Source organism: Rhineura floridana, chromosome 4 (assembly GCF_030035675.1).
Source record: "Rhineura floridana isolate rRhiFlo1 chromosome 4, rRhiFlo1.hap2, whole genome shotgun sequence".
NCBI lineage: Eukaryota > Metazoa > Chordata > Lepidosauria > Squamata > Rhineuridae > Rhineura > Rhineura floridana.
Window position 1 is genome coordinate 141,686,257 of NC_084483.1, and position 26,789 is coordinate 141,713,045.

General features: G+C 42.2%; 2 protein-coding genes across 13 annotated transcripts in view; one reads left to right on the forward strand and one right to left on the reverse strand.

Moving 5' to 3' along the window:
- The window catches only part of CEP170 (centrosomal protein 170), a 138,506-nt gene extending 135,377 nt beyond the window's left edge, over positions 1-3,129 (reverse strand). For 8 of the 12 annotated variants that reach the window (XM_061624595.1, XM_061624596.1, XM_061624604.1 and 5 more), the window contains exon 1: positions 2,826-3,127. The gene's annotated coding sequence lies outside the window, so the exon portion shown is untranslated. Of the gene's footprint in view, positions 1-2,243; positions 2,376-2,825 lie in introns of those variants that run through there. The other 4 variants (XM_061624606.1, XM_061624602.1, XM_061624605.1 and 1 more) reach the window with 4 other exon arrangements.
- Positions 2,808-26,789, forward strand: part of SDCCAG8 (SHH signaling and ciliogenesis regulator SDCCAG8) — a 231,828-nt gene continuing 207,846 nt past the window's right edge. Inside the window, exons 1-8 of the mRNA XM_061626111.1 lie at positions 2,808-3,991; positions 11,924-12,082; positions 12,171-12,256; positions 14,081-14,194; positions 15,665-15,790; positions 16,830-16,955; positions 19,655-19,719; positions 21,174-21,362. Of these exons, the coding sequence (XP_061482095.1) occupies positions 3,832-3,991; positions 11,924-12,082; positions 12,171-12,256; positions 14,081-14,194; positions 15,665-15,790; positions 16,830-16,955; positions 19,655-19,719; positions 21,174-21,362 (1,025 nt within the window). The 5' untranslated portion in view covers positions 2,808-3,831. The remainder of the gene's footprint in view (positions 3,992-11,923; positions 12,083-12,170; positions 12,257-14,080; positions 14,195-15,664; positions 15,791-16,829; positions 16,956-19,654; positions 19,720-21,173; positions 21,363-26,789) is intronic.

The window sequence follows — 26,789 nt, forward strand, 5'->3', positions numbered from 1 at the left end:
CTGAATATGGAGATCTTAAGCATGACTTTCTCAGGATCAAACTAGCCTGTATGTTAAAGCTCCATATCTGGGTCCTTAAGGTCTTTGTTTACACAAATTGCTAATGTGGGGAGTCAAAGGTTAAAGCAATTCGTATTTAAAAACCCTGCACATGTGGGCATAGATACACAGCAAGTGTATAATCTCATTTGGCTAATTCTTCCTCACACAGTTTGTAATATGGTAATAACAGAAACATACCATACAGGGATTAGGAACAAGATTGAAATTAAAATGCCAATCTGGGTTCAGGCCTGGCCATTAGACTGATTTGCCCTTGGTCACCCTGATAGATGACCTTTGCAGAGCATGGGACAAGGTTAGTGTGATCTTGCTCCTGCTTCTTAATCTCTCTGCTGCATTTCATATAATTGACCATGGTATCCTCCTGGACTGGGGGTACTGTGTTATACCTACATGACCTAATCCAGAGAGTAGTTTTGGGAAAGTGCTTTTCAGCCCCCTATCAGTTATGCTATGCCCCCCATCATGATTTTATTCCCAATGCTATTTATTATCTATATGAAGCCACAGAGTGGTCATTAGGAATTTTCAGGCAAGGTGCCATCAGTATGCCGATGACACATAGCTCTGTTTCTTGATAACATCCAAATCAGGAGAGGCTGTGGAGGCCTTGGATCGATGCTTGGATGTAGTGGTAGGATGGATAAGGATAAATAAACTGAACTTATCTGAGCAAGACAGAAGGCCACAGATAGCCATCCCTGATAAAATCAACCCAGCCTGGTTGAGGCAGTCTTCCTCTCCCATCCCCTCCATTCCTCTGGAACACTCCTACAAATCCTACTCCCCAGCACTCTCAGTCTTCTGATTCCTCTACACTTCCTTCCAAAGGCTCTTTTGCTTGCCATGACCCTCTAAGGTCTGAGTAGCTCAGTTAATGGCAAACATACTTTCTACTTACCTTTATGACATTAGGAAAGCTTAACTGCTCACTACCAGAGGTTTCATCACCAACACTGTAAAAACCCTTAATTCACAGTGCAAGTTAGTGTGTAGTACAGATTCTTACTCTTAAGTACTTGTACACTCAAAGACAAATGTAAGATTTGTTACTCAGAACACAATAATACTGAAGCACCAGGACTTGATTTGAACCAGTCAGAACCTATTTATAAGTATAAAATGCTACTTACTACAAATTTGTATTAGGAATAGCCCATGGACCCATTGCCCAGTTACTCACTTTTTTTAACAGTTGAATAGCAGTGGTACTTGCTTTGGTCATATACAGTATTGTTGGCAGAACTCATTTAAAATTAGTTGAAAAGCTAACAGGTAGCTTATTCGGAATGTAATGCGTATTACATGTGAGTTCCATCTTTGAATAGCCACAACTCATTTTTAATGTATTTAGCAATTTCCTGATCAGATGCTCAAGCAAGCATCTTGCCTGATCCTGGAGACTAGATTAACTGAATCACAAATGTACCAGAACACAATTTTGAGCAGAAACCCTCCTTTTCCCTTCCCCCATCTCTAGCATCCGGCTCCAAGTAATGAGTGGATGAGATCACAAAAGAAGGCTCATCTGTAGAACTGTCATATGGCTCTCAGACGAGTCAGCTTCCTCTTTCATAAAATGCTGGGTTATTTCAAAATCAGGCTAAGCTTTTTATTGCCTTTGTAAACAATCTATTTCATTTTCAAGAAAGATGCTATGATTACACACATCTCACATGCGCACAAAATGAATGATTTGCAATAATGTCTTCCACAAAAGGCCATTACTTACTTGATCTATGTAGTTTTTGAGAACCCATAAACATTTCCCTATGGATCCTTTTCATATAAAGAAGAGGTCAATGAAAAAGTATTCACAAGAAATTATTAGAGGGAACATCAGCAGAAGAAAAAAAAGGATCTCTTTTAAGATATGCATGTAAAGGTAAAGCCATGTATCATTTTAGATTGGAGGTAAGGACAGACAGGCTAGAAGGCAGAAGCTTTTTTTAAAAAAAGCACACACGGCCCTTTTAATTTGTTGGACAATTTTTTCTTAAATATTAATCAGAAGCAAATGGACAAATCAGAATGCACAGCTGAAGAAACATAATAATAAAAAGAATAAATGAATAATAAAGAAAATGAAAACCGAACCAGAAGAAAACGCACAACGCAAAGACTCTGCCCTCACGTCCCTCTAAACCTGTTTTCTACACAGAAGTGAGTGGTATACTGACGCGAGCAGAAGCCCAGATTATGAACTCAAGCGTGGAAAGCCTCCACCCCGCTAGAAAGAGCGCCCGGTGGAAGGTTTGTTATCGTGGAGGAGGGAGGCCTGGAGGAGTGAGGAAACGGAGCTTCAGTAGCTCCATCTGTATCCAATCTGGGCCATCGCCTTCTCTGTCCCCCCCACCCTCCCCTCTACATTTATGCAGCAGCCGCCGCCTCTATTGAGTCCCAAAGGGACAGCGCTGAGCGGACAGGAATAGCAGAAAGGCCAGGCAACCGAAAAGAAACGTAGCATTGGAAGAAGCGGGGCGAGAATTTTATATATGTATATAAAGGCGCTTTAAAAAACCACCAGTATTAATAATAGCGCCTTCATGAAACCGTGGTGCAGCAGCAAGACCCCTCCCTCGCTGCTCTGAAGAGAAGAGATGGAAAGGGGGCAGCGGTCGAGCAAACGGAGATGGAGAAGGGGATGTACAATGCACCATGCACCACATTTATTACTCCATCTCTTCTAGAGTAAAGAGAAGGCACCACCACGCTCGGGCAAGGGCCCCCGCAAAATCACTCGGCCCCGCAAAATCACTCACCCCCTTCAGGAAAGGCAAATCGCTGGCTCACTGACCCACCATCTTCTCCACAGCGAGGAGGGAGGAAACAGCGCCCACGGACTCTCCGCCTATCGGTGTTGCTCCGGCTGTAACAACCGCTCTAACGTTATTCCCAGCATATAGCGGCTAACGGCGCGGAACAGGGAGAACCTATTGCGCAGGCGCAGCCTCAGCTGGCACACACAGAGATGAGGGGGAGGGGAAATGAAATGAACGGATTTGCAATGCCTCCGAACAAGTCCAGTACGCAAGCGCGCGGCCGAGCCAGCGGACTCGCACTGCGCAGGCGCCATACTCCAGACAATGGGAAGCAGAGGCAACAACAAAAAAATAGAGATCCTTTTAGAAACAGAAACACAGAATGTGGTGAATATGTAAATAGGTGCGGCAATATAGATTTTGTTTCTCCTATGAGAGTACTGAACACGTTTCTTCTCTGCGTTGGGCGTGAGTGAAGAGTACAAACGGATCCAACCGCGGGTGTGGGGGTAATGCGTGGTGTGCGTAGGCTCAAAGGACGATGAACTTCTCTATTATACTGGCGGCAGCCACAGACCTATTATTCTACGTTTTTGCGGTACGAAACAACTACAAATCCCAGAAAGAAGTGCAGCAAAGACTCATAGGCAGATACCATAGTAATGGCGCGTTGCATGCCGGGGACGGGAGCATAGAGCGCTTCCTGCCTCTTCGGACCTGCGCGAGGCGGGATTACCCGCCCACCCCTCGAGGAAGATGTAGTTGCTGTCTGTCGCCCGGCTTTCTTCTACTCTAAGCGGGACTTAAAAAAGACCGTTTCTTGGTTGTCTAGCAACAAGCTTCCTCGTGAGAGGCATTGGAAGCTCTCTACTCCTCACCCCTTGGGATTGTAGTCTCTCCTATTAACCGTTCCTATTCTATCTAGAGGTAGTAGCAGCTGTGCTGGACTACAGCGACCGAAAACCAACGGGGAAAGCTGAGCAAGATTTACCTCGCACGTTTCCCAATGCAGGGATGTCCAGAGCCCGTAGGGGCTGCGGAAAGGGCTGCGGCATGTAGTCCGAGACCCGCCTGGGGAGACTCACCAAGTTATTTTACCCCCGTGAATGAGGTCGGAGGAGAGACGGACATTGAGTCTCTGGAGCAATGTCACCAACGCTTACATGGTGAGAGAGTGAAAGGCGGGAGGACAGTTTCTACTAGCGGTTCCTGTTATTTCCCTTCTCAGAACATCCATCAGTATCCTCAGCCCTGCTCGACACCGATAGGTCTCCCTTAAGGATTATAGATTTTTGTATAAAAGTGCATCAAACAAAGTTCGTGACAGATTTCTGTAAATGTGGTGGTGTGTGCAGATTTGCACAGAACCGTACATCCAGCTGAATGGAAAAGTGGGAGATTCTCAGAAAGTGCAGGAGCCAGCTGTCAGGTATTTGACCCGAGTTGCCAGGCTGTCCCTGACTTGGAAAAGTATGTGACACTCCACTCCTTGGTGCTCTAAAGTAGGAGTAGGGGAAACCTGTGGTCCTGCAGAAGTTGTTGAATTCCAGCTCCCATCACCCCTGACCATTGGCCATGCTGGCTGGTGTTGATGGGAGACAGAGTCCAACAATAGCAGGAGGGCCACAGGTTCCCCATCCCTGGTCTAAAGGCTCATCAGGGTCTACCTTATTGAGGAATGTGCTTGAGCTGGTGGTGGCTGTGCAAGTTGCAGTCACTTGGATGAAACTGATTTTCTGAATTTTTTTTAGTCTGATTTTGGGCCTGATTTTGAAACAGAAATTGCAATAGACGCCCTGATGTACGACCTATTCCAGGAGCAAGATAGTAGATGTGCGACCTACTAGTTTTTGTAGACCTCTCATTTGCTTTTGATATCATTGACTATTATGTTCTTTTATATAGGCTGACTGGATTGCGAATTTAGAGGCAAAGTGTTTTGGTCGTTCCATTCAATGGTTCTGCTCTTGCTTAAATGGCTGATTCCACAAGGTAGTGCTGGGAGGGGAGACAAGTGCTTGACTTAATTTTGTTTATCTTGTGGTATCTTGTCTCCCATGCTATTTAACATCGAAATTAATTCACTGAACTAGGTCATCTGGAGATATGGAATAAAGTGCCATCTGTACAGTATGACACCAGCTCTGTTTCTTCTTTTTATTTTACCCAGATAAGGCAGTGGAAGTGCTGTGTGTCTGGAACCAATAACGAATCAGGAAGGGTGTGTTCAACCTATTTTGGATGCAGTTGCACTTCCTCTAAATGATCAGGTTTACACCTTAGGGTACCAGTAGATCGGAGGTGCAAGTGGCAGCTGTGGCACATTGTGCCTTTCACTAGCTAAAGTTGATGCATCAGCTGTGATTCTTTCTTGATAGGGGGAAGTTGGCCACAGCAATCCATGGTGGAGTGACTTCTTAACTGAGCTACAGCAATGTGTTTATATAGGGAAGCTTTTGAAGAGCTCCTGGAAATGTCATTTAGTACTAAGAATAATTACAGGGTTACTAACTGGAACTGACTATGGGGAACATATCTTTCCAATGCTTACACTGCTGGTCCCACAATTCAAAATGCTGGCCGTTAGCCTTAAAGCTCTAAATGGCTTGGGCTTTCACTACTTGAAAGATTACCTCTTTTCTCATGAGCTTGCCTTAATTTTTTGTTTGTTAGCAAACACTTCCGGACATCTTAGTGGCCCTGTTTGATGAGCTTTATCAGGAGAGAGACAAGGGCAATACAACCCTGTTGGTTCTCCTTGATCTCTCAGTGGCTTTTGACACCATTGGCCATGGTGGTGTTCTGCAACAACTCAAGGAGGTGGGAACTGGAGGTACTTTATTACAGTGGTTCTACTCCTACCTGCAGGGCCCTACCAGGAAGCAGTACTAAGTGACTGCTGCTCATCTCCATGGCTTTTGGGCTGCAGGGCCCCACAAGGGTCCATTCTGTCTCCTATGCTATTTAACATCTATATGAAACCATTAGGAGCTGTCATCCAGGAATTTGGCACATGGCTTCAATATGCTGATGATGCATAGCTCTCTCTGAATGAATGAATGAATAAATGAATGAATCTTTATTTTGAATCTCTCTCTGTCTATTCCATCTAAGTTAGGAGAGTGTTGGACAGGTGTCTGGAGCAGTGCTGGGCAGGATGGGGGCCAATAAACTGAGGCTGAATCCTGGTAAGATGGAAGTGCTCTGGGTGGTGGATCCCATGTTTGGGAATTAAGTGTACAACTTGATTTTGGGATGGGTTGTACTCCCCTTGAAGGAACAGGTTCATAGCCTGGGACTACTCTCAGATTCCAACTTGTCCAAGAGTCTCAAATGGCTTCTGTTGCTAGGAGTGCTTATGGCCAACTTAGGTTGATTTGGCCAGCTGCACCCATTTAGAGATGTGAAGGCCTGGGGGGAAATCGGAAAAATTCAGGAAAAAAATTGTTTTTTCCTGTTGTTTTCCTAAGCCTTTTTTGTTTTGTTTTTTTCTGAAAAATTGAAAAAATGAAGAAAAATGGATTATGAAATGTTTTATTTTAGCATGATGAATAAAATGTTTCATTGAATCTTGGTCCCCCCTTTTTTCTCAGTTCCTTTTATGGGAATGGATGCTTTATGTCTGCTTGACACTGTGGAGGACTAGCAGAGACACAAACAATTTTCTTTGTTATTAATGTTGATGGTTTCTCCTGTTTTTTTTAATTGTTTTTTGCCTGTTCCTCCTGAACTGGCAAAACAAAAGAGGTTCCTTACAGTTCAGGTGTTCCTTACAGTTCAGGATCTTATAGATCCGTTTGCTACAAAAAGTGAAAATTTTAAGAAGTAAATTCAATTTGTAATAATTGTTTGAATAAAATGTACTTTTAATATACCAAATGTGATAATTTTATGCCAAACCAACTTCTACATAGTTACCTTTGATGTTCCTGAAGTAAAAAAACTGGCTTTCAATCTGTAAAAAGTGCTAATATTGCATTTGTTCAATTTTTCTGAAAATTTCCATTTTTTTCTGGAAAAATTGAAAAAAACTGTTTTTTCCCCTATGGCTTCAGAATTTCCAGAGACTTTACATCTACACCCATTTCTGGACTGGGATAGCCTGGTCTCAGTTGTCAATGCTCTGGTGACTTCCTGTGTAGACTAATATAATGCACTATATGTGGGGATGCCCTTGAAGATGGTCCGGAGGCTGCAGCTACTGCGGAATGTGGCTGCTAGACTAGTAAGTGGAGCAGCCTGATGGGACCATGTGACACCAGTCCTGAAAGAACTGCCCTGGCTGCCAGTGAGCTACCAGGCCTGAATCAAGGTGTTAGTACTAGCATATAAAACCCTAAATGGCTTGGGGTCAAACAAATGCCTTCTCCAGTGTCAACCGACCCTATGATAAGCAGGTGAGGTCTTGGTGGTGGTGCCGCCACTGGCAGCTGCCTAGTTGGCGATGACCTGTGGGAGAACCTTTTCAGTGGTGGCTCCCCCATTGTGGAATGCCCTCCCCAGTGATATGCATCGGTCCTCATCATTACTGATTTTTAGGAGGAATGTGAAAACATTCCTGTTTATCCAGTGATTTGATAGCTGAAGGAGACTGCTTAAATTGAACACCCCCCTTGGTGTCTTGCACTGATGGGTAGCCTATAAATAGATAACGTTTTAGAAGTAGTTGAAGTTCACCCTTTGAGCACTGCTAACAGATCTGCTGCTGTGTTTGTACGCATGTGTGTGACAACATGTATGTTACAAATGTACTTGCAGAAGAGCTAACTTTTAGGAATTAGTGATACTACTCTTAGGATCTTTACTGGAGATAGTTGTGCACATACAGACATAATTTCACTGGCTATTAATACTTTGTTTCCTTTAGTGAATTTAGCACAGACAGATGGGAGTCCTAATATTTATGTATTTATATATTTTCAGTTATATACCGCCTTCTGTGAATGCACCTAAGGTGGTTTGTAATTTTAAAATAGTAAAACAATAATTAATATAAAATGTAAAGTTGGCTTTGCTGGGGTGGGTGGGCAGGAGGGGACAGTCTGGTTGGATTAGTCTCTGACATTGCTTTGCTGGGCTTCCTTCTTCCTTCCCACAGAGCAAATTGTTTGGTATTGATGTGCTTGCCCTGGAAAGCCAGCAGTAGCCACACCATTGTTGCAGTTATTTTTAAAAGGTGATAACATGCTAATATAAATTGATTTATAAGCAAAACAACAGTTTTGCAGTTTGAAATACCATGATAGAACCATAAAGAGTAGAAATAGTAATGCATTACAGAGACTAATCTACCCATGCATTGCCTGAAGCATGTTGTTGTATTTGTTGTTGCTGCTGTTTATTAGATTTATTAGTTGCTTGTTAAAAAAAATATACCATACTATAAAACAAAATGATAAAACAACTCCCCCATACAGCTACAGGACGTTTGGGCAGCATGTTCATAAGGAACAACATCATCTCAGTCTGTCAAATGTTTGAGGGGAAAAAAGGTAAGTCTTTACTTGGTGCCAGAAAAAGTTGTCAATGAAGATCCCGGGTGGACCTCACTGGACAGTATATTCCACAGATGAGGAGCCACAACTGAAAAGGCCCTCTCCTTTGTCACCACCCTCCGAACCTCCCTTAAAGGAGGGACCTGGAGAAGGGACTCAGAAGAAGAACTGAGGGTCCAGGTAGTTCATATTGGGAGAGGCGTTCCAGAAGATATTGGGATTCTGAGCCATAAAGAGCTTTATAGGTCAAAACCAGCACTTTGAATTGGGCTTGGAAGCATATAGACAATCAGTGTAACTGGAACAGGATTGGTGTTATATGATCTTGAATTGGGCAGCCATGTTCTGCACTAACTGAAGCTTCCAAACCCTTTTCAAAGGCAGCCCCACATAAAGCACATTGCAATAATCCAACCTTGGGATTATCAGAGCATAGATTACTGTATCTGAGTTATCCCTGTCCAGATAGGGTCACAGTTGGGCCACCAGTCTAAACTAATGAAAGGCACCCTGCACCGCTGAGGCTACCTGTGCCTCAAGCAACAGCAGTGGATCTAGGAGAACCCCCAAATTATGAACCCACTCATTCAGAGGGAGCATGACCCCATCCAGAGCAGGCAGCACACCACTCAGCCAGTCAGAAGAACCATTCACCAACAGCATTTCAGGCTTGTCTGGATTAAGCTTCAGTTTATTGGCACATGCTCCCAACAGTGACACTTTCCTCAAGGAAGGAGGGAGCCTGCCCCTCCTTACTTTAAGGCTGGTAAGGAGGTGTTTGATTGCTGCAACAACATCTTAGTGCAGTTTAGCTGTGCCTAGCTATTCCTAATTATGATGATGAATTCTGTGTAATCTGTAAGCTGATTGATGAAGCGCTCTGAACGGAAACTTTCTATTAAAAGCACACCCATGTGTCTTTGTCTGTCTTCGAACAGTGCAGGCAGGACATCTTGAATGAGCTGACAGCTGTCCTCAGGGAAGGCAATAGCAAAATGCAGAGCAGTAGTAGATGGCAAAAAAGTTTACCTGCTCTGCAGATCTTCCAGCTACTGCACTTCTCCTGTTGCTGCTAGGGGTTGAAGCATATACTTACAGTGCAGTTCTAACCATGTCTACTCAGAAGTAAGTCATAAATAATTCTGTGGGGCTTACTCCCAGGTAAGTGGAGTTAACATTGCAGCCTCCATTAGTACTACTAGAGGGGGCAAAAATAGGCAGAGTGTTTATTCATTTTTTATTATTTGATTTATATCCCACCCTTCCTTCCAGCAGGAGCCCTAATATTAGGAGTTGCCTAATATGGTTGCCCTGCAGATTTGTATAACAGCATTATGATATCAGTAGTTATATTTTCAGTACTTTTCCTAGTTTGGCTTTTTCACAGTTGCCACACACTGGATCAACATCTTCATCAATTTGGTATGATACCAAAGTCTCGTTCCTGATTAGTCACTACCAGTTCAGACCTCATGAGTGTATATGTAAAATTAAGATTTTTTTTGCCACAAAATGCATCACTTTACACTAGCTCACATTAAATTGCATTTGCCATTTTACCACTCATTCACTCAGTTTAGAGAGATTCTTTTGGAGCTCCTCACAATCCCTTTTTTGTTTTAACAACCCTGAACAATTTAGGCCATCTCGCCATTCAGCTCTAACTCTAGATAATTTATGAACAAGTTAAAAAGCATAGGTCCCAATGTTGATCCTTGAGTGACCCCACTTTCTACATCCCTCCATTAGGAGAACTGTCCATTTATTCCTGCTGTCTGCTTCCTGCTGTTTAACTAGTTCCGGATCCACAAGAGGACCTTTCTTCTTATTCCATGACTGCTAAGCTTACTCAGGAGTCTTTGGTGAGGAGGTTACTGGCCTAATTGCAGATGATGCTTGTGTTAGATAGGATACTGGATTCCAGACTTAATTGGGGCCTCACACCTGTAGCTCACATGTGCTGGGAACTATGCTGACTTGCATAACAGGAGCTTCTCTAGTGACCTCAGTTGTTCAGACCAAAACCACATCTCTCGTATAGTCTCAGGATATGTACAGAGTTCCACCTACTCAAGCAGAAGTTCAAGGCAGACCCAAGTTACTCATGGCTGGGTGGAGGTTCCACAACACTCCAGCCTCTATCTCATACTGATCTTATTTATTTATTTACTATTTATAAGCATATTTGTATATCGCTGTTTCATTTCAAAAAACATCAAAGTGGCTTATAACAAATAAAAACCGTATTTAAAAAAAATCAAAAGACAATAAAATGTCAACTACTGCATATGTCCTCTCTGAGGACTTCTTCATACCCTTTCTCAGTCTGTCTTTTAGGTTGTATTTTTGCCTTATTTCTAGGCAGTAAGAATGGCCTATCAGCTCAGCTGCAATGAGAAAGTGTCTGTGTTTCATCTGTGCCAGTGTGATCTATTAGAAACTGTTTTCTAGACAGTAAAGAATGATGCCTTCATATTTGACACTGTTAAGAGCATGATCCAGACCATCTTGACATGTTTTAGCTAAATCTCTGAAATGATAGCTTAGCCATAAACTATCTGAGGACCTTGCACTAGTCGCTAACTCTCAGCTTTGGCTCCCATCTGTAAAATGGCAGAAATAGTGACCTAGGGTCAGTGGTATACAATTTTTTGTGATGCTTGGTAAATCCAGACATAATTTTTAATTGTTGTTATCCCATCCCATCCCTTCTTCCTGTCCCTCATTTCAGACTTTCTTCTCTCATCTCCAAAGCAGTCCTTCTGCCCCCTCAGGAGGTAGGACTGGAACAAAGTTAATTGTTGGTTAGAAGTAGTGCTAGCTCAAAACATTTTGCTGCCTGAAGCAGACCCCAAATTCACAGAAATTCCTGCCTTCATCTGTCCCCCCTCACATTGCTTCACTCTGCTCCATGGTTGGGCTAGGGTGGAAACATAAAATGTGCAAGAGGAACACAAATACAATTAATCTATTAATCTGTAATGTTCCCCATGATGTCATTTGTGTTTAACATAGTGTTCATTAAGTTTGGATTCCTACATCATCCCTGAGCATTGGCCAAGCCCCCTCTTGCTCGCCCGCCCACTCACTTCTCCACTCGCTCACTCTCTTGCCAGCCTGTCTGCCGCCCCACCCCCGCTCTCTCGCCTGCCTGCCTGCCCTTCCCCCTGCTCACTCTCTCGCCATCCTGCCCGCCATCCTACCCCCCGCTCACTCGCTCGCCTGCCCGACCTCCTGCTCCTCTGCCTGCCTGGTAGGTAGGCAGGCAGGTGGGGTGTGATTGCATACATGCATGCGCCAGGGCCCAGGGCAGGCTGGTGCCCAAGGGCCTTGGCATGTCTGGGGTTGGCCCTGATTCTGATGGTCAATCTCATTGCCTATGTCTCTAATAGATACATGTAAGAACCTCTAACCTGTTTCAACAAGTCTTTTAAGTAGATACCTTATCTCAGCCTGCATCTGTGTTGGAATTGTTTTTAAAGATGCTTTTGGTGTTTATCACTTGTTTCTGCCCTGCTTCTCCTTTTGGGAGGGTTGTTGTTGTTGTTGTTGTTGTTATTATTATATTATTGTTGTTGTTGTTATTATTATTATTATTCACAGACCGTGCTAGTAAAAGCCACAATCAACTGAGGTATGCCTTTGGAGGAAAAGATCTGGCAATGGGGGAAGGTGTAGCTGCACCTGATCAGTTATTTTCTAATGCAGGCCCTCCAGAGAGTGAGGATAAAGCTTGGCAGGAGCTACAGCACAGCCATGCAGGTTCAGGGCTTTCAATTTCTAGCTTTATTTCAATCTATATTCTAGAATAATGGTGCTATTTATTAAATATCTTACTATTCTTCTATAGTTAACCAACTTAAAGCTTTATTACGGCAACAAGAAGAAAAAGAGACTGAAACATCCCCTTCAAGGAGGAGGAGAATATCACCCACAGTGAGCATTATCCTCTTTCTTTATTCTTTTTAAGTGAACAAATAATTACATGCTTGATGGTAAAGTCTGTTATCTAAGAAACATTTATACTGTCACACTTGGTGAATCATGTAGACGTTTAGCATGACATTAATAGGCTAGTTAAATGTATTTATTAAAGATGTAAATGTTTATATTCATTGCTGTCTAGCTTTAAATTCAGCACCGCAAATCTGGCCAAATGTATGTGAGATGGACAGAGGCAGCAGTAAGAAAGATATAGAAGGCAAAGGATATAAATTTGCCTTGGTTGTGTGTGTGGCACACAGTAGGATAGGATGGTGTTTTTAGTTGTTCTTGGCAGAGGAGGTGGGGTTCTGAATTTCTCATGAGGAGCTTTGCATGCACTTAAAGGTCTGAGAGCCATATGTAGAGTTTTGCATATTTTTCCTTTGAATAATCTCTTTTATAAAGATTGTAAACTATTTTGAACATTGAAAATGCTGTATACAAGGAGGGAAAGATTTGCTGTAGTGGAAAAAACCTGCAGAAAAGACTTTAAATACAAAGACACATTAGCTCTAAAGTTGCAGTGGAAGAATACATTAATGTATTTTGGAAATGGCGAATATTGCTGGGTAGTGAACATGAAGCCCTTGATTTATTTAATTATTTATTTTAAGAGCCATATGTTATCTTTATGCACATATGTCGATGCATCACCTAACTGGAAAAAAGTTGTTCTGGAGATTGTGAGAGAGAAGTATGTTACTTGGCTCCCGTAATGTCATGAGTGCTTTGAACTTACAGCCTCTGAGAACGCACTTGTGGAATCAACCTTCGTCTTTTTTCTGGGAGGAGGACAACTTTTCCCAGATCACTCTGAAGTATACTGAATACCTGCAAAACCAGTTTGACCAAGGCCACAGCATGATGGGAAAAAATGTACATACATTCTGTAGGCAGCAGTACATCATACATCCCTTACTGTATACAATCTCACTATTCACAACTAAATGTATTTTGTAAAAAAACATTTTCTGAATATATGTTTACTTCAACTCTTTTTAAATTAGTGAAGGTTTTGTCACGTTAAGATGTTTTTATCAATTTATGTGGTGTGTTGGAAGTTAAATTAAGAAATGGCTCCTGGTTAGATGGTTTCATTATCTGTAGTTAGACAAGAGGGAGAAGCAATGAGTTGTGTACTCAGCAAATGGAATTTCAAAATTAAGATTTGGTGGCAAGTAACATTGAAGATTTTACAGACGAAGTGAATTCTGATTGATTATTGTAAAACAAAGGGTTTTTTATTCCACCTCCCACAATACAATATCTTATAAGCAGCAAGTACAATAAAATACATAATAAAAGAAATGTAATACGAAAGAAAACATCAAATCAAAATGCAGCAGCAAGATATACCAGCTGGAGGTTAAGATCTATTTTCTTCCTTCCATTGATTAACTAGTAAGCCTTACAGACGTGCCTAAAAACCAGCAAGTACGGATACAAATGTACTTAATATCAGAACAACAACAAGCCAACTAAAATGAAACTAAAGGTAACAAAGAAGCACTAGTGCTGGCATACTGTCTGTTTTAAGAGCCTAACCTGAGGGAAAGATACTAATGATCTTGTAAGCACTATTATTGAGTACAGAAGAAAATCTGGGTTTGATTTCTACAATCTTCCTTTCAGGAGGAAATTAGATGCTATATGCAGACAGAGCATTATAATTAATGTAAATTATTCTATTTTAAAATAATGGTTCAACAAAAACATTGTTGGAGAGAGTCTTGCTTATAAATTGCTTACTGTGCCTGATTGATTTATCCCCTCCAGAGAACATCTAAAGCTACAGATCAAAGCTTGCCTGCCTTTTGTGATCTTGTTTCTGTCATTAATGATAAGTCACAATATATTAACCACTTAGAGGCTGAAGTGAAGTTTTACAAGGTATTGTACATCGTGCTTAACTTACTTGTAACTTGATCTTTCATGTGGATTATTTGTACAATATGATTCATATTTAATGTCTTAAGCCCATGACTCTGTATGCTCAGAACAGAAAGAATATGTGTATCACTTGAACATAGATCATGGCATCTGTTCTCTGTTGGTTAGAAGTGGACCTCAACCAAAAGAGATGCCTTTTCATCAGTTAAATATATTTGAAATAGGAAGTAACTATGACACATTGAGTGACACGATGGCAGTACATTTCTGTTCTTCAGTCTCTCAATTGCATCCTTCTCTCCCTAATTACATACCCAATTGCATACCTTCCCCCAGATGCATGCATACATACACACACAACACACAGACACATGCAACAATGTATTCCTCACTTGTGCACGCCATGTACACATCTCTCACTACATTTACATTTAACACTTACAAAGTCACTGAGCTCCTTCAGATGACCTACAGAGCATTTAACCTGATTTGCTTGTGCAAAGCTTATGTGGAGGTTAGATTATATCCAGTCTTTATTGAACATTTGGTCTGATTTGTTTGTTGGACAGTTATAACAATGAATATTCATCCTTGATTCATCCTGATTTATGTGTGTGTGCACTCATACATATTCCCATGAGTCATTCATTCATCCCACACTTTTGAATGTTTTCCCCATCAGTTTCCAAGACACAGGAAGTCTGCTTCTTTTTTGAAATAGATCTGTTACGTTAAGGCAACAAAATTCTTCAATCCACTTCAACTGTGCAAACCTAAAATTCTGATATGTGCTTGAATCCTTCTTGCAGAATACTGACAGTCTGGAGGTGCCTACTGATTGATTGAAGTAGGCATGGTTTCTTTGGAGTTTACACTTATTGCTTCTTGGCCTTGTAACTAAGATCAAGTATAGTGTAATTGCACATATGAATCTTTGTCTCTTATCACCCTGCCCATGGGCAAAAGAGATATGCTTCTTCAGGTTATATTAGTGACTTCAAGTATATCTAAACATGTACACTGATTTAGAGGCCTGAATACAGAAAGGATCTGCATAGCTGCCTTAACATTGGCAGAGTGACTTCAGATAACAGAAATCTGCACTTTGATTTTTGTACAGGTTTAAGGAATACAAGAAATTATGCCTGGGCTGTTGTGTTTTATTTTTGTGTGTGTGTGTGTTCTGCTGTACCCAGTAGTTGAGGATGGTCCTCTATATTCAAGGCAATGATCTTCTGGCATAAAAACTTACCATCCATGTTGGAATTGGCTCCAGAAGAGACTGAAATGTCTGAAGTTGATATACAGCCCTCTCCCCAAGCAAAATAATGTTTTTTCACTAGGTCTATAATCAGATTTATTCATCATTTATGCTACACTCAAGGGGACATAAATTGCTGATGTGAGAAGAGCATTTCATTGCCAACCTCATTACCATCCTTTTTATAGTATACATCATTCACTTTCTAGGAAGAAATATCTGAACTGAAGGCTTGTATACATGGGACTAAGCTTGAAAAAGAGAAACTCCATAATAAACTGAAAGTGTTAACAGCGGAACACAGTTTAAGAGAGCAAACTCTCCTGGATGCCTCGGTAAGGCTTTTAAAATTTAAAAATACCAACTTATATTGATTCTTTCTCTTAAACGGTACTTCAGTAACAAATTAATCTGCAGAGGACTTGAAAATACCAAATACGTGATATGCACACAGCTTATTTTACTATTTGTATTTGCCATGTTCTGGTATGCACAGTGTTCATCGTTTTCCTACATAGGAGTTATATATTTTCTAGTATGAAATGATCCTAGGTATATATCTCGTCTTTCTAGAGGTGAATACATTGAAAATAAAAATGATTTTTACTAGTTACTGAAAATGGAAATGGACTGCCTTCAAGTCAATCCCGACTTATGGTGACCCTGTGAATAGGGATTTCATGGTAAGCGGTAATCAGAGGGGGTTTACCATTGCCTCCCTCTGAGGCTAGTCCTCCCCAGCTGGCTAGGGCCTGCTCAGCTTGCCACAGCTGCACAAGGCAGCCCCTTCCTTGCCTGCAACTGCCAGCTGGGGGCAACTGGGCTCCTTGGGACCATGCAGCTTGCCCACGGCTGCACAGGTGGCAGGGCATGTAACACCTGAGCCATTCACTGTGGAGATGATCTTTAGCTGGCCCTTGACACCCAGGAGACACAAGCGGGGTTTGAACTCACAGACTCTGGACTCCCGGCCAGGCTCTCCTCCCCACTGTGCTATACCAGCTGTTACTAGTTACTAGTGAGTGCTAAATTCACAGTTTTTTCAATCATCTTTAGTTCTGCCTAGATATACTTTCTCTGGCTTAAACACAGTAGCATATAATGAGTTGCATCCCCCCCCACAACTCTCTGCTGGGAATCATAGGACCTTCTTTTAAAAAAGTACATGTTGCCAGGGTGGGTTGTAGTGGAGGGGGCAGCTCATAGAAGTGTTCTGTTTTGTATATAATGTAACCCAGCACTTTTAATAACGATTTTCATGTAACACTGTAAGATATCCCATTTTCATACATAAATAGATGGATATCATTTGTTATGTTTTTGTTGTATGTAAAATAGGCAAAGGGACTGAAAATACTATTGTGTTTGTTTCAGAGAAATACTCAGAATGCCTATGTTGGCGGTGGTTCTCCTATTTGTGAAACTGTCAAATCATCTCCTCATATTAAGGAACAGGACACAGCAGCTACATTAGAGATGGATAAATGGCAGCTAGAATTGGTCAGTTTCTTTTGATGATGTACTGCCTTCAAGTCGATCCCAACTTATGGCGACCAGTTTCTTTTAAAAAAACTAATTGAACTATTTAGCTGGCATTATTTGATTTACTCTTCTGTACAGGGAATTACTTCTATGTTATCCCAGAGAAATATGGATATTGCACCAGTATAATTTAATAGGATTGGATCTAAATCCTGCAGAAGGGAGCTGGCAGAAGCTGATGTTTCTGCTGCCGCCTTCCCCAGGCAACCCCCAAAAGCCTCTCCTGAGGTTTGGTAGGCCCTGCTCAATGTGGTAGGCTCTGGCTCAGGGGGCCAAAGAGGAAATGGGATTCCCAAAAATCAAATGGAGTCTCCCAGAAGGTGTTCAGGGGAATAGAAGATGGGAAAGTCCATCAAGTTCTTTTGTCTCTGACAGGGGCCAGTCACATGCATCTAGAAATCTCACAAGCAATATGTTTGTCTTAAATGGCCTTGAACCAGCTTCCTGTTGGACCCACTTGTTCTACACTTATCCAGTTTAATGCAGGCTAACCTGGGGACCCTAAGTGTTCCAGGTGTGCACTATATATCTGGAATATAAGTAAATGGACTAGCCTCAGGCCATGAGGTTCCTAGTTCAAGGCCCAATGTTCCTGACATACAACACATGAAGGGACTAGGATTTATCCACTGCCTCCAAACCTTAATGATAATATTAAATTGTCAAATCCTCACTCAGCCATGAATCTTACTGGGTGACCTTGGGTAAGTCACTGTCTCTCAGCCTAACCTACCTCACAAGGTTGTTGTGGGAATAAAATCAGGAGGGGGAGAACTATGTTTGTATGCCACCTTGAGCTCTTTGAAGGAAAGGTGGGATATAAAATATGTGCCCAACCCCAAGATCTCCCTTTGCTTAGATTTTGTTGGACTGTTTAACTGCTTGTTTTAAAAAGGCCAGGGGATAGCACGTGGCTGGGTTGCTATTACCTGTTCTTTTCTTTTAGGACCAATAACAGTGTAAATCTCTGAAAGATGTTATAGCAATTTTGAGAGAGTGCTGAGAGCGTCAGTCACAACATGTGTGACATGATATAACACAAAATGGCTGTTGTTGGGGCATGGCATAACACAATATTAGGGAGAGTACAGTCATTGCTGATTTTCCACCCCAACACCCAGACAACCTCATGTTTACCATGGAAGTCAGCTATGTCCTGCTAGTCCTTATAAGAACTGTTTTCCCCAATGCCAGTCCTAAACCAAAGTGTAGGCTGCCATCCTGTACCCACTTACCTGGGAGTAAGCCCAGTTAAATACAAAGACATACTGCTGAAGTGGATATGTATACCACTGTACTGTAAGTTAACTATAGAGTGAATTCTTAGTGAGTGCCTGGACATCAGCTCCTGCAGAGCAGGAGACATGCCTAAGCTTCCTTTCAAACTTTTCATATATTGCATTGGTGATCTTGGGAGGAGATTCTTTAACATCCATCCACACTTGATGTGTAGTAGTATTTGCAGAAAATAACTTATAGCGAGATGAACCCACCGCAGGAAAGATGCATCCTGGTTGCTAGGAAAAAAGGAAGGGCAAACTATGGAGATTCCAAGGATTACTAGAAAATAAGACAGAAGCAAGAAAAGAGCACTAAAGGGAAGTGAAAAACAGCTGTTCTTTAATATTCTGTGATTCCTGTTGCCTCGTGTCGAAACAACTTGATCACAGTTCTGATTTCACTCATTGGCCAAAAACACTGACTGGCAGGAGCAGCCAAGCTACTTCATTTCACAGCAATCACTTAGAAGGGTGTCTGCACCTTTTGCTTTCTAACTTTCTTTCAAGGAGGACTAGAGACTTTTAAAAAAAATGTAAGCTCAGAGTTTGGGGCACCTGCCTGGGGGCACCAATGAAGGCCATAGCCTCTGGAAAGCTTCTTTCAAGCTGTGGCCACGTGGGAGCTTTAATGCAGTTTATATCTGTATTGGATTTTGAAATTGTTTTTATATATCAAATTGTTATTGTTAAATTACTCTGAGATATTTTATAGGAAGCGGTTCATAAATTGAATGAAATAAATAAATATTGGAAATGGATCATACTGATCCTATTTTCCTGTGTGTGGAACTAACATGTTAACTTCCACACATTCCTGAATATTCATTGCTATTCTGCTGTTTGATGTCCACATCAGTGGGTGGAGCTTTACAGATTTTGTCAGTTCTCTGATGTTTTGTTATTCCACTTAATCATTGCACCCCTGCTCTCCACTATCTTTTTTTAATGTGGGCATACATGCATACAGGAAATACTTGTGCCTGCCAGGAAAGGAGGTCATGCTGCCATGTACAATGGGCAGATCAATTTCTGTGATAGCCCACAGCTATGAAACTCCTTACCCTGAGATGATACAATCAATTCCCTCCTTGGTAGTGTTGGTAGGCAGGCTCTAAAAAGATTTTGCTTTTAATGGGGGGTCTAATAGGCTGCAGCCTCTGTTTAATCTTATAGTGAAAAGGCTGTGATTCATAGTGTTTTTACTGATGTTCTATGATTGTGTGTTTTTAATATGATTTTAAATGTTGTAATTTGCTATGGGATATTTTGCATTTTGAATGCAAATATAAGTTACTGATGTCTTGATGATGATGAGATTTCTTGACCCGTGTCATATTTATAACTAAATAAGCCATACACATTAATTTTGTTTTAAAGGAAAAGCTAAAATGTCTCTATCAACAACAGACAGAAGTACTTGAAGCTCAGGTCCTATCTTTAAGGTAAAATAGAAAAAGTATTTCTTTCTACTTTAAACTGGTATTGGCTACCTGAATGAATTTTCTTTGTTTTGCATCTAGGCAGAATTCAGCATAATAAATCTTTAATAATTTTTCCTGAGGTTTTATGAAACTCAACACTTGAACTATGCATGGACATTTCAAAGGCTTGGAGACAGTATTATAGAGTTGCAATTACTATACATATATTGGTCAAATCAGGTTTTTGCATTGTTTCAAGCAGGAGCTGAGAGAGAAAAGCCTAGAAGCACAACCAGTACAGCTATATCTTTCATTGAATTCTGGTAGCTAAAGCTTGTGGTATCACAAGTGTTAACATTGAGTCAAATCACATATTACACATTCCTCCTAAAGTCTCGAACATTTTTCCTTAATATTTGTTTTTTTAGTAGATTAAAGGATGTGTGCCTTTCTACTTAGTATGAGCATTCATGTTCCCATTAAAAGGTATGAGTTACTCAGTACCATCCACCATAACATTTTGCTTTTTGAAGAACATTTTCTTTTAGAAAAATTAAAAAATCTTGTGCCCCACCCTGCCAGCACGTTCAGGAATTTGAAAAACCTTTTATTTAGGAATAAAACTGACTAGATCAGGGGTTCCTAAACTATAGTCTGTGGACCACCAAAGGTCCATAAGCTTCATCCAGGTGTTCCATGACGTGTTCATATTAAATATTAATATGGATTTCAATGTATTTTATTACTTCTTTTCTTTCTTATATTGTATTTTATTGTATCACAATTTGAATACTGTGGAATGCAAATTGTAATGCTATAAAAAACAATATAAGAACAGCATGTAGCACAGCACATTACAATTGTTACAACAGGCAGAAAAATCATTAAGTGGTCTGCCAAGACCATCAGCAATTCCCAAGTGGTCTGTGGGGGGAGGGGGGAAATTTGGCAATCATTGGACTTAGTTGAGCGTGCTTATGATTTAGACTAGTAAATTTTACCTTTCCTTTGACCTGGAACAGCTCTCCCAGTGAAGTGGTGGTGCAGCAATAGCCTGCTGGCAGTGATATCACTGCCACTTACTGGGGGGAGGGCGTGGCCGGGGCTATGCAGACCCATCAGTGGGAACAGCACCAGCGGAGCTGTCACCACTCACCTCCCAGTAAGCAGCAGTAATGCTACTGCTAGAAACTTTTGCTGTGGCTCTGCTCCATCGGGCAAGCCACTCCTGCCTTTCACTTGTATGGGACTACCAAGAAATAGGAAATAAGAAAGTGGAGTAAACAGACTTAGCCCATTGCAGCCACTGTCTCCTCTTTCTATTATGTTCATAGAATTTTCAGGCTACTAATACTAGATCAATTATGGTAGTAGCAATAAGGTGAAAGCTGCTTTATCATTCATTCTGCAATATTATTGGTCTTTTATCCACCTTAGTTTGTTGTTTATAATGTTGTATATCATTACCTTTTTAGAAAGGAGTTATCAGAGTCTGAAAAAAACTGTGAAGATCTGAGCGGAAGATTAAAGCATCAGCATTTACTCAGTGCAGCAAATCATTCCAATAGGGTTGGCGGCCTTTGTTTACAATGTGCACAGCATGAAGCTGTTCTTTCCCAAACACATTCAAACATCCACATGCAGACCATTGAAAGACTAACAAAGTAAGTAATGGAATTAAAACAAAGTCTTGTAAGATGTCCTTCAGCAATATTTAAGTCATTATTTTTGGCGTAATATGCTGTGAAGTTCTGCACAAGATCCATTAAAATGAACAGGAGGATTGCAATATCCATTTTCTTCCAGGTTGCATTTATTCCCAGCACTCTCACACCAGTGTGCCTTGGTTGGGAGAGGTTTAACAAAGGGAATTTTAAAACTTTGGATACTGACATTTTGAATAGAATCCTTATTTTTCATGAGTAGCTCTACTTCTTTTCCCCACTCTACAGAATCATGTTCATTGAAGCAGAGCATAATTTTCTATTTCTGTGTGGCCAGGTAACTTTTATAGCAAAAGCAGGACAATTCACTTCAGTACTTGGTTTATGCTGTGTATTGCTTTGCATCTGACTTGGAACCTGGTTTCAGGCCTTCAACCCCGCGTCTTTCTTATCAGTCATAAAGCTAGTACTGAAAGGATTTTAGAAAGATTGCTGATGAGTTATTTTTGATGTTTCTGCTTGATACATTGCTGCATTATAAGAAAGTGGAGGCATTCAGGCTGCTAATCTCTGTCCATCTTATTTGTGCTTCTAGTTGCTTAAGGTCCCTAAGCTTACCTATGGTCTTTTGTCTCCCTTAATGCAACAAGAAGTATTCAAACACCACTTCTAGTGGGTAAAAGCTTAATTTACATAAAAGACCCAGTGTCCACTTGGACATCCCACAGGAAAATGCGAAAGAGATGCTAAATGCAAAGAATCCCATTTGTTAACTTCTCTTTGTTAATCTGATTCTCAAAGTATAAGAGTTAATACATTCAAGGTGCGGTCCTATGTATACTAATTTTGGAATAGTTCCAATAAAATAAGGGTGATTTTTATGTAAACATGGATAGGATCAGTCTGTCAGTTACTGAATGAGGGCTTAAGAACATCAGAAGAGCCTGCTGGATCAGGCCAGTGGCCCATCTAGTCCAGCATCCTGTTCTCACAGTGCCCAACCAGGTGCCTGGGGGAAGCCCGCAAGCAGGACCCGAGTGCAAGAACACTCTCCCCTCCTGAGGCTTCCAGCAACTGGTTTTCAGAAGCATGCTGCCTCTGACTAGGGTGGCAGAGCACAGTCATCACGGCTAGTAGCCATTGATACCCCTGTCCTCCATGAATTTGTCTAATCTTCTTTTAAAGCCGTCCAAGCTGGTGGCCATTACTGCATCTTGTGGGAGCAAATTCCATAGTTTAACAATGTGCTGAGTAAAGAAGTACTTCCTTTTGTCTGTCCTGAATCTTCCAACATTCAGCTTCTTTGAATGTCCACGAGTTCTAGTATTATGAGAGAGGAAGAAGAACTTTTATCTATCCACTTTCTCAATGCCATGCATAATTTTATACACTTCTATCATGTCTCCTCTGACCCGCCTTTTCTCTAAACTAAAAAGCCCCAAATGCTGCAACCTTTCCTTGTAAGGGAGTCGCTCCATCCCCTTGATCATTCTGGTTGCCCTCTTCTGAACCTTTTCCAACTCTATAATATCCTTTTTGAGATGAGGCGATCAGAACTGTACACAGTATTCCAAATGCGGCCGCACCATAGATTTATACAACGGCATTATGATATTGGCTGTTTTATTTTCAATACCTTTCCTAATTATCGCTAGCATGGAATTTGCCTTTTTCACAGCTGCCGCACACTTGGTCGACATTTTCATTGTGCTGTCCACTACAACCCCGAGGTCTCTCTCCTGGTCGGTCACCGCCAGTTCAGACCCCATGAGCGTATATGTGAAATTCAGATTTTTTGCTCCAATATGCATAATTTTATACTTGTTTATATTGAATTGCATTTGCCATTTTCCCTATGAGTCCGGCCATCACAGTGGGGTATTAGCTCCACCTATCGTGCGAAGGCAAGAATGTCTTTGAAGTCAAGACTAGGGGCGTCAGGCCCCTCCCACTCTCCAGTTCATTCTTGCCTTCGTACGAACAAGATTGGATCTTAAGCGTAGCAAGTAGCTTTTAGCTAAGTTTCGCGTATTTGTTTGAAGTCCTTCCTTTCCCTGTTTGTGTTTAACTTTCCATTTAAGTTTGAGGGTTCCCTCAGAGACCGCGGCTGCGGTTCTCTACGTTTCTTGGCCAATTTTAAGCCTTTTATTTTTTGAGCCTTTATTTCACCTTATCTCTCTTACTTGTTTGAGGCTTGTTTGAGGGTCCCCTCAGAGACCGCGGCTGCGGTTCTCTTCGTTTCTGGTGGCTGACTTGTAATAAATTTGAATTATATTCACTATTATCAAGGCTGGAGCTTTAATATCAGTGGCTGACTTGTACTAAATTTGAATTATATTCAGTATCAGCAAGGCTGGAGCTTTAATATCAGTGGCTGCCTTGTACTAAATCTGAATTATATTCAGTATTATCAAGGCTGGAGCTTTAATATCAGTGGCTGACTTGTACTAAATCTGAACTATATTCAGTATTATCAAGGCTGGAGCTGACTTGTACTAAATCTGAATTATATTCAGTATTATCAAGGCTGGAGCTTTAATATCAGTGGCTGACGTGTACTAAATCTGAACTATATTCAGTATTATCAAGGCTGGAGCTGACTTGTACTAAATCTGAATTATATTCAGTATCATCAAGGCTGGAGCTTTAATATCAGTGGCTGACTTGTAGTAAATCTGAATTATATTCAGTATTATCAAGGCTGGAACTTTAATATCAGTGGCTGACTTGTACTAAATCTGAATTATATTCAGTATTATCAAGGCTGGAGCTTTATATCAGTGGCTGACTTGTACTAAATTTGAATTATATTCAGTATCATCAAGGCTGGAGCTTTAATATCAGTGCCTGACTTCTAATAAATCTGAATTATATTCTTTACATCCTGCCCCCTCTGTGGCCGTGTACTGCACCCAAGTTAATATAAGATGGCAGAACAGCCAGGCATGTCGCAAGCAGCCAATATGATGCCAGATCAGCCAGGCATGTCACAAACAGCCCAGCCGCAACACTCTAAGGCGACTAAGCCTAAGCATGTTAAAGCAATGGCTAAGACAAAACATCTTTCAAGCCATAGCAAACCAGATCAGCCAGGCATGTCACAAACAGCCCAGCCGCAACACTCTAAGGCGACTAAGCCTAAGCATATTAAAGCAATGGCTAAGACAAAACATCTTTCAAGCCATAGCAAACCAAAGCGGCCACGCTATGCCTCTGTGCCAACCCCCACCACTACCACAGCAACTCAGGCACACATAAGCGACATACTTCATTCCCCTGCTGCTTCCTCTGACGAGGAAGATTTTGCTGGCTTCCACACTCAGCCTTCGCCCAACCAGCCTCCCTCCGTTTTACCGTCCCAAACATCTGCTCCAATAGCCACTCAGGCACAAACATCTACCACAACTGGGCTGCTGCCGTCCCCTGATTTCCTCTTCCAACTTCAAGCCATGCTGGCATTTTTCACCCAAATGCAGTCACCACCACAAGTTCCTGCCATACCCCAACTCAACATGGACCAACGTGCGTGTCATGAAGCTCATCCTTCCTGTTCACCTAACCCCTTTGATGTAGCCAGAGGCAGAGTTTTTGACGAAGCCTCGTATGCGGAGGAATCATCCTTCACTGTCCACGTTGAAGGAGATGACTGGAGCGAATATTCAGATCAGGAGGAGGATACATCGTATTGCTTGTTTAATGCCTCAGACTATCAGCCCCTGGCATGCAGGGTAGTTAATACCCTTGGTCTCCAGACTGCGCCTTCAACTTCCTCCACCCCAGCCATCAAAGGGGCCAAGGTTCTCAAATCCCCTGCACCTACTGAACATTACCTTCCGGTGCCGGACCCAATTGCCAAATTGGCCTCTGAAGAATGGGCTCACCCATTCCATTCTCACTGCTTCAAGAACCTGGCTGACAGGTTTTACGCCCTAGCTCCAGACTTTGCCACCAAGTTAGACGTCCCTGGCATAGATGAACCAATCGCTCGCCTCGTTTCACGTTCTCTCTTGCCCAGGGAAGGGGAATCCCAACTAAAGGACACTACTGAGCGACGAATAGACTTCGCCCTCCGCAAAAATCACGAGGCCACTGCCCTCTCCATGCGTGCCTCCGCTTCAGCCTCCATTTTCTCCAGAGCAGCTATGATGTGGCTAAATGATCTTCTAGAGGACACTAGCCCTGATCCTGTCGCCCTCAGAAGGTCACTGGTAAAGTTGCGTAAGACAGCAGCTTTTGTGGCCGATGCCACCTTGGATACCACTCAATTGGGGGCACAAGCCATGACGGCTCAGATAGTCGCTCGGCGGACCCTCTGGCTTCGCCACTGGCAAGCTGATTCAGCGGCCAGAATGAATCTGTCCAGGGCGGCCAGAATGAATCTGTCCAGGGCTCCTTACTCCGGATCGTTACTCTTCGGCGAGGAAGCTCTAAAGGCAGTGCTGGTTGATCCCAAAGACGCCCACAAACCGGTTCTGGCCACTGTCCAGAACATCGACCACAGGCCTTTCAGGCGATCTCCTTCCTTCCGTACTAACCAGCCCTTTCGAGGAACGCGGCCAGGAGGACGAGGCCGCAACTTCAGATCCTATGACCCCAATTCATTCAGGGGCTCCTGGAACCGACGCTTCCAGGGCAGAGACCTACGGCTGGCTTGTCAACTTCGACAAAAGCCATCTCCAACCAACTCAATGCCTACTACGTCTAGGGGCAATGTTGGACACCCTGCAGGCAATGGTATTCCTGGCTCCAGATCGCATCACTGCCATCACAAGCATCGCAAGGTCCCTGATGCAACAAACATCAGCAGATGTCATGCTTCTAGCCTCAGAATGTTCATTTCTACAATCCATATTGTGCCATGGGCTCGAGCCCACACTCGGCATCTTCAATGGATTCTACTGCCCTTTCAACAGGACATTGCCAGCTCCAACCATCGCAAAGTTCACTTGAACCCCGCGCTGCGCCTATCATTCCGCTGGTGGATGAGGTCCCAACACCTCTCCAAGGGCACGCCGTTCAGAGAACCACACAGAACTGTTGTAACCACAGATGCCAGTCTCATCAGCTGGGGAGCCCACTGCAACTCCCAGTACGTTCAGGGGGGTTGGTCCACCACAGAGCAGACTCAAAGCATCAACTGGCTAGAGCTAAAGGCTGTACATTTAGCTCTACTTCATTTTCAGTCTCTGTTCCCTTTGGACCATGTCCTCATTCGAACGGTCAACATGTGTGTAAAATCACATTTGAACAGACAGGGGGGCACCAGGTCCTCTGCAGGACCTAGCCTCCCTCATCTTTGTCTGGGCAGATCATCATCTGCAAGCCCTGAAAGGAGAACATCTCAGAGGGATTTGGAATGTGACAGCAGACTGGCTCAGCAGACAACAGGTTTTTCTGGGGGAATGGAAACTTCACCCAGCCATTTTC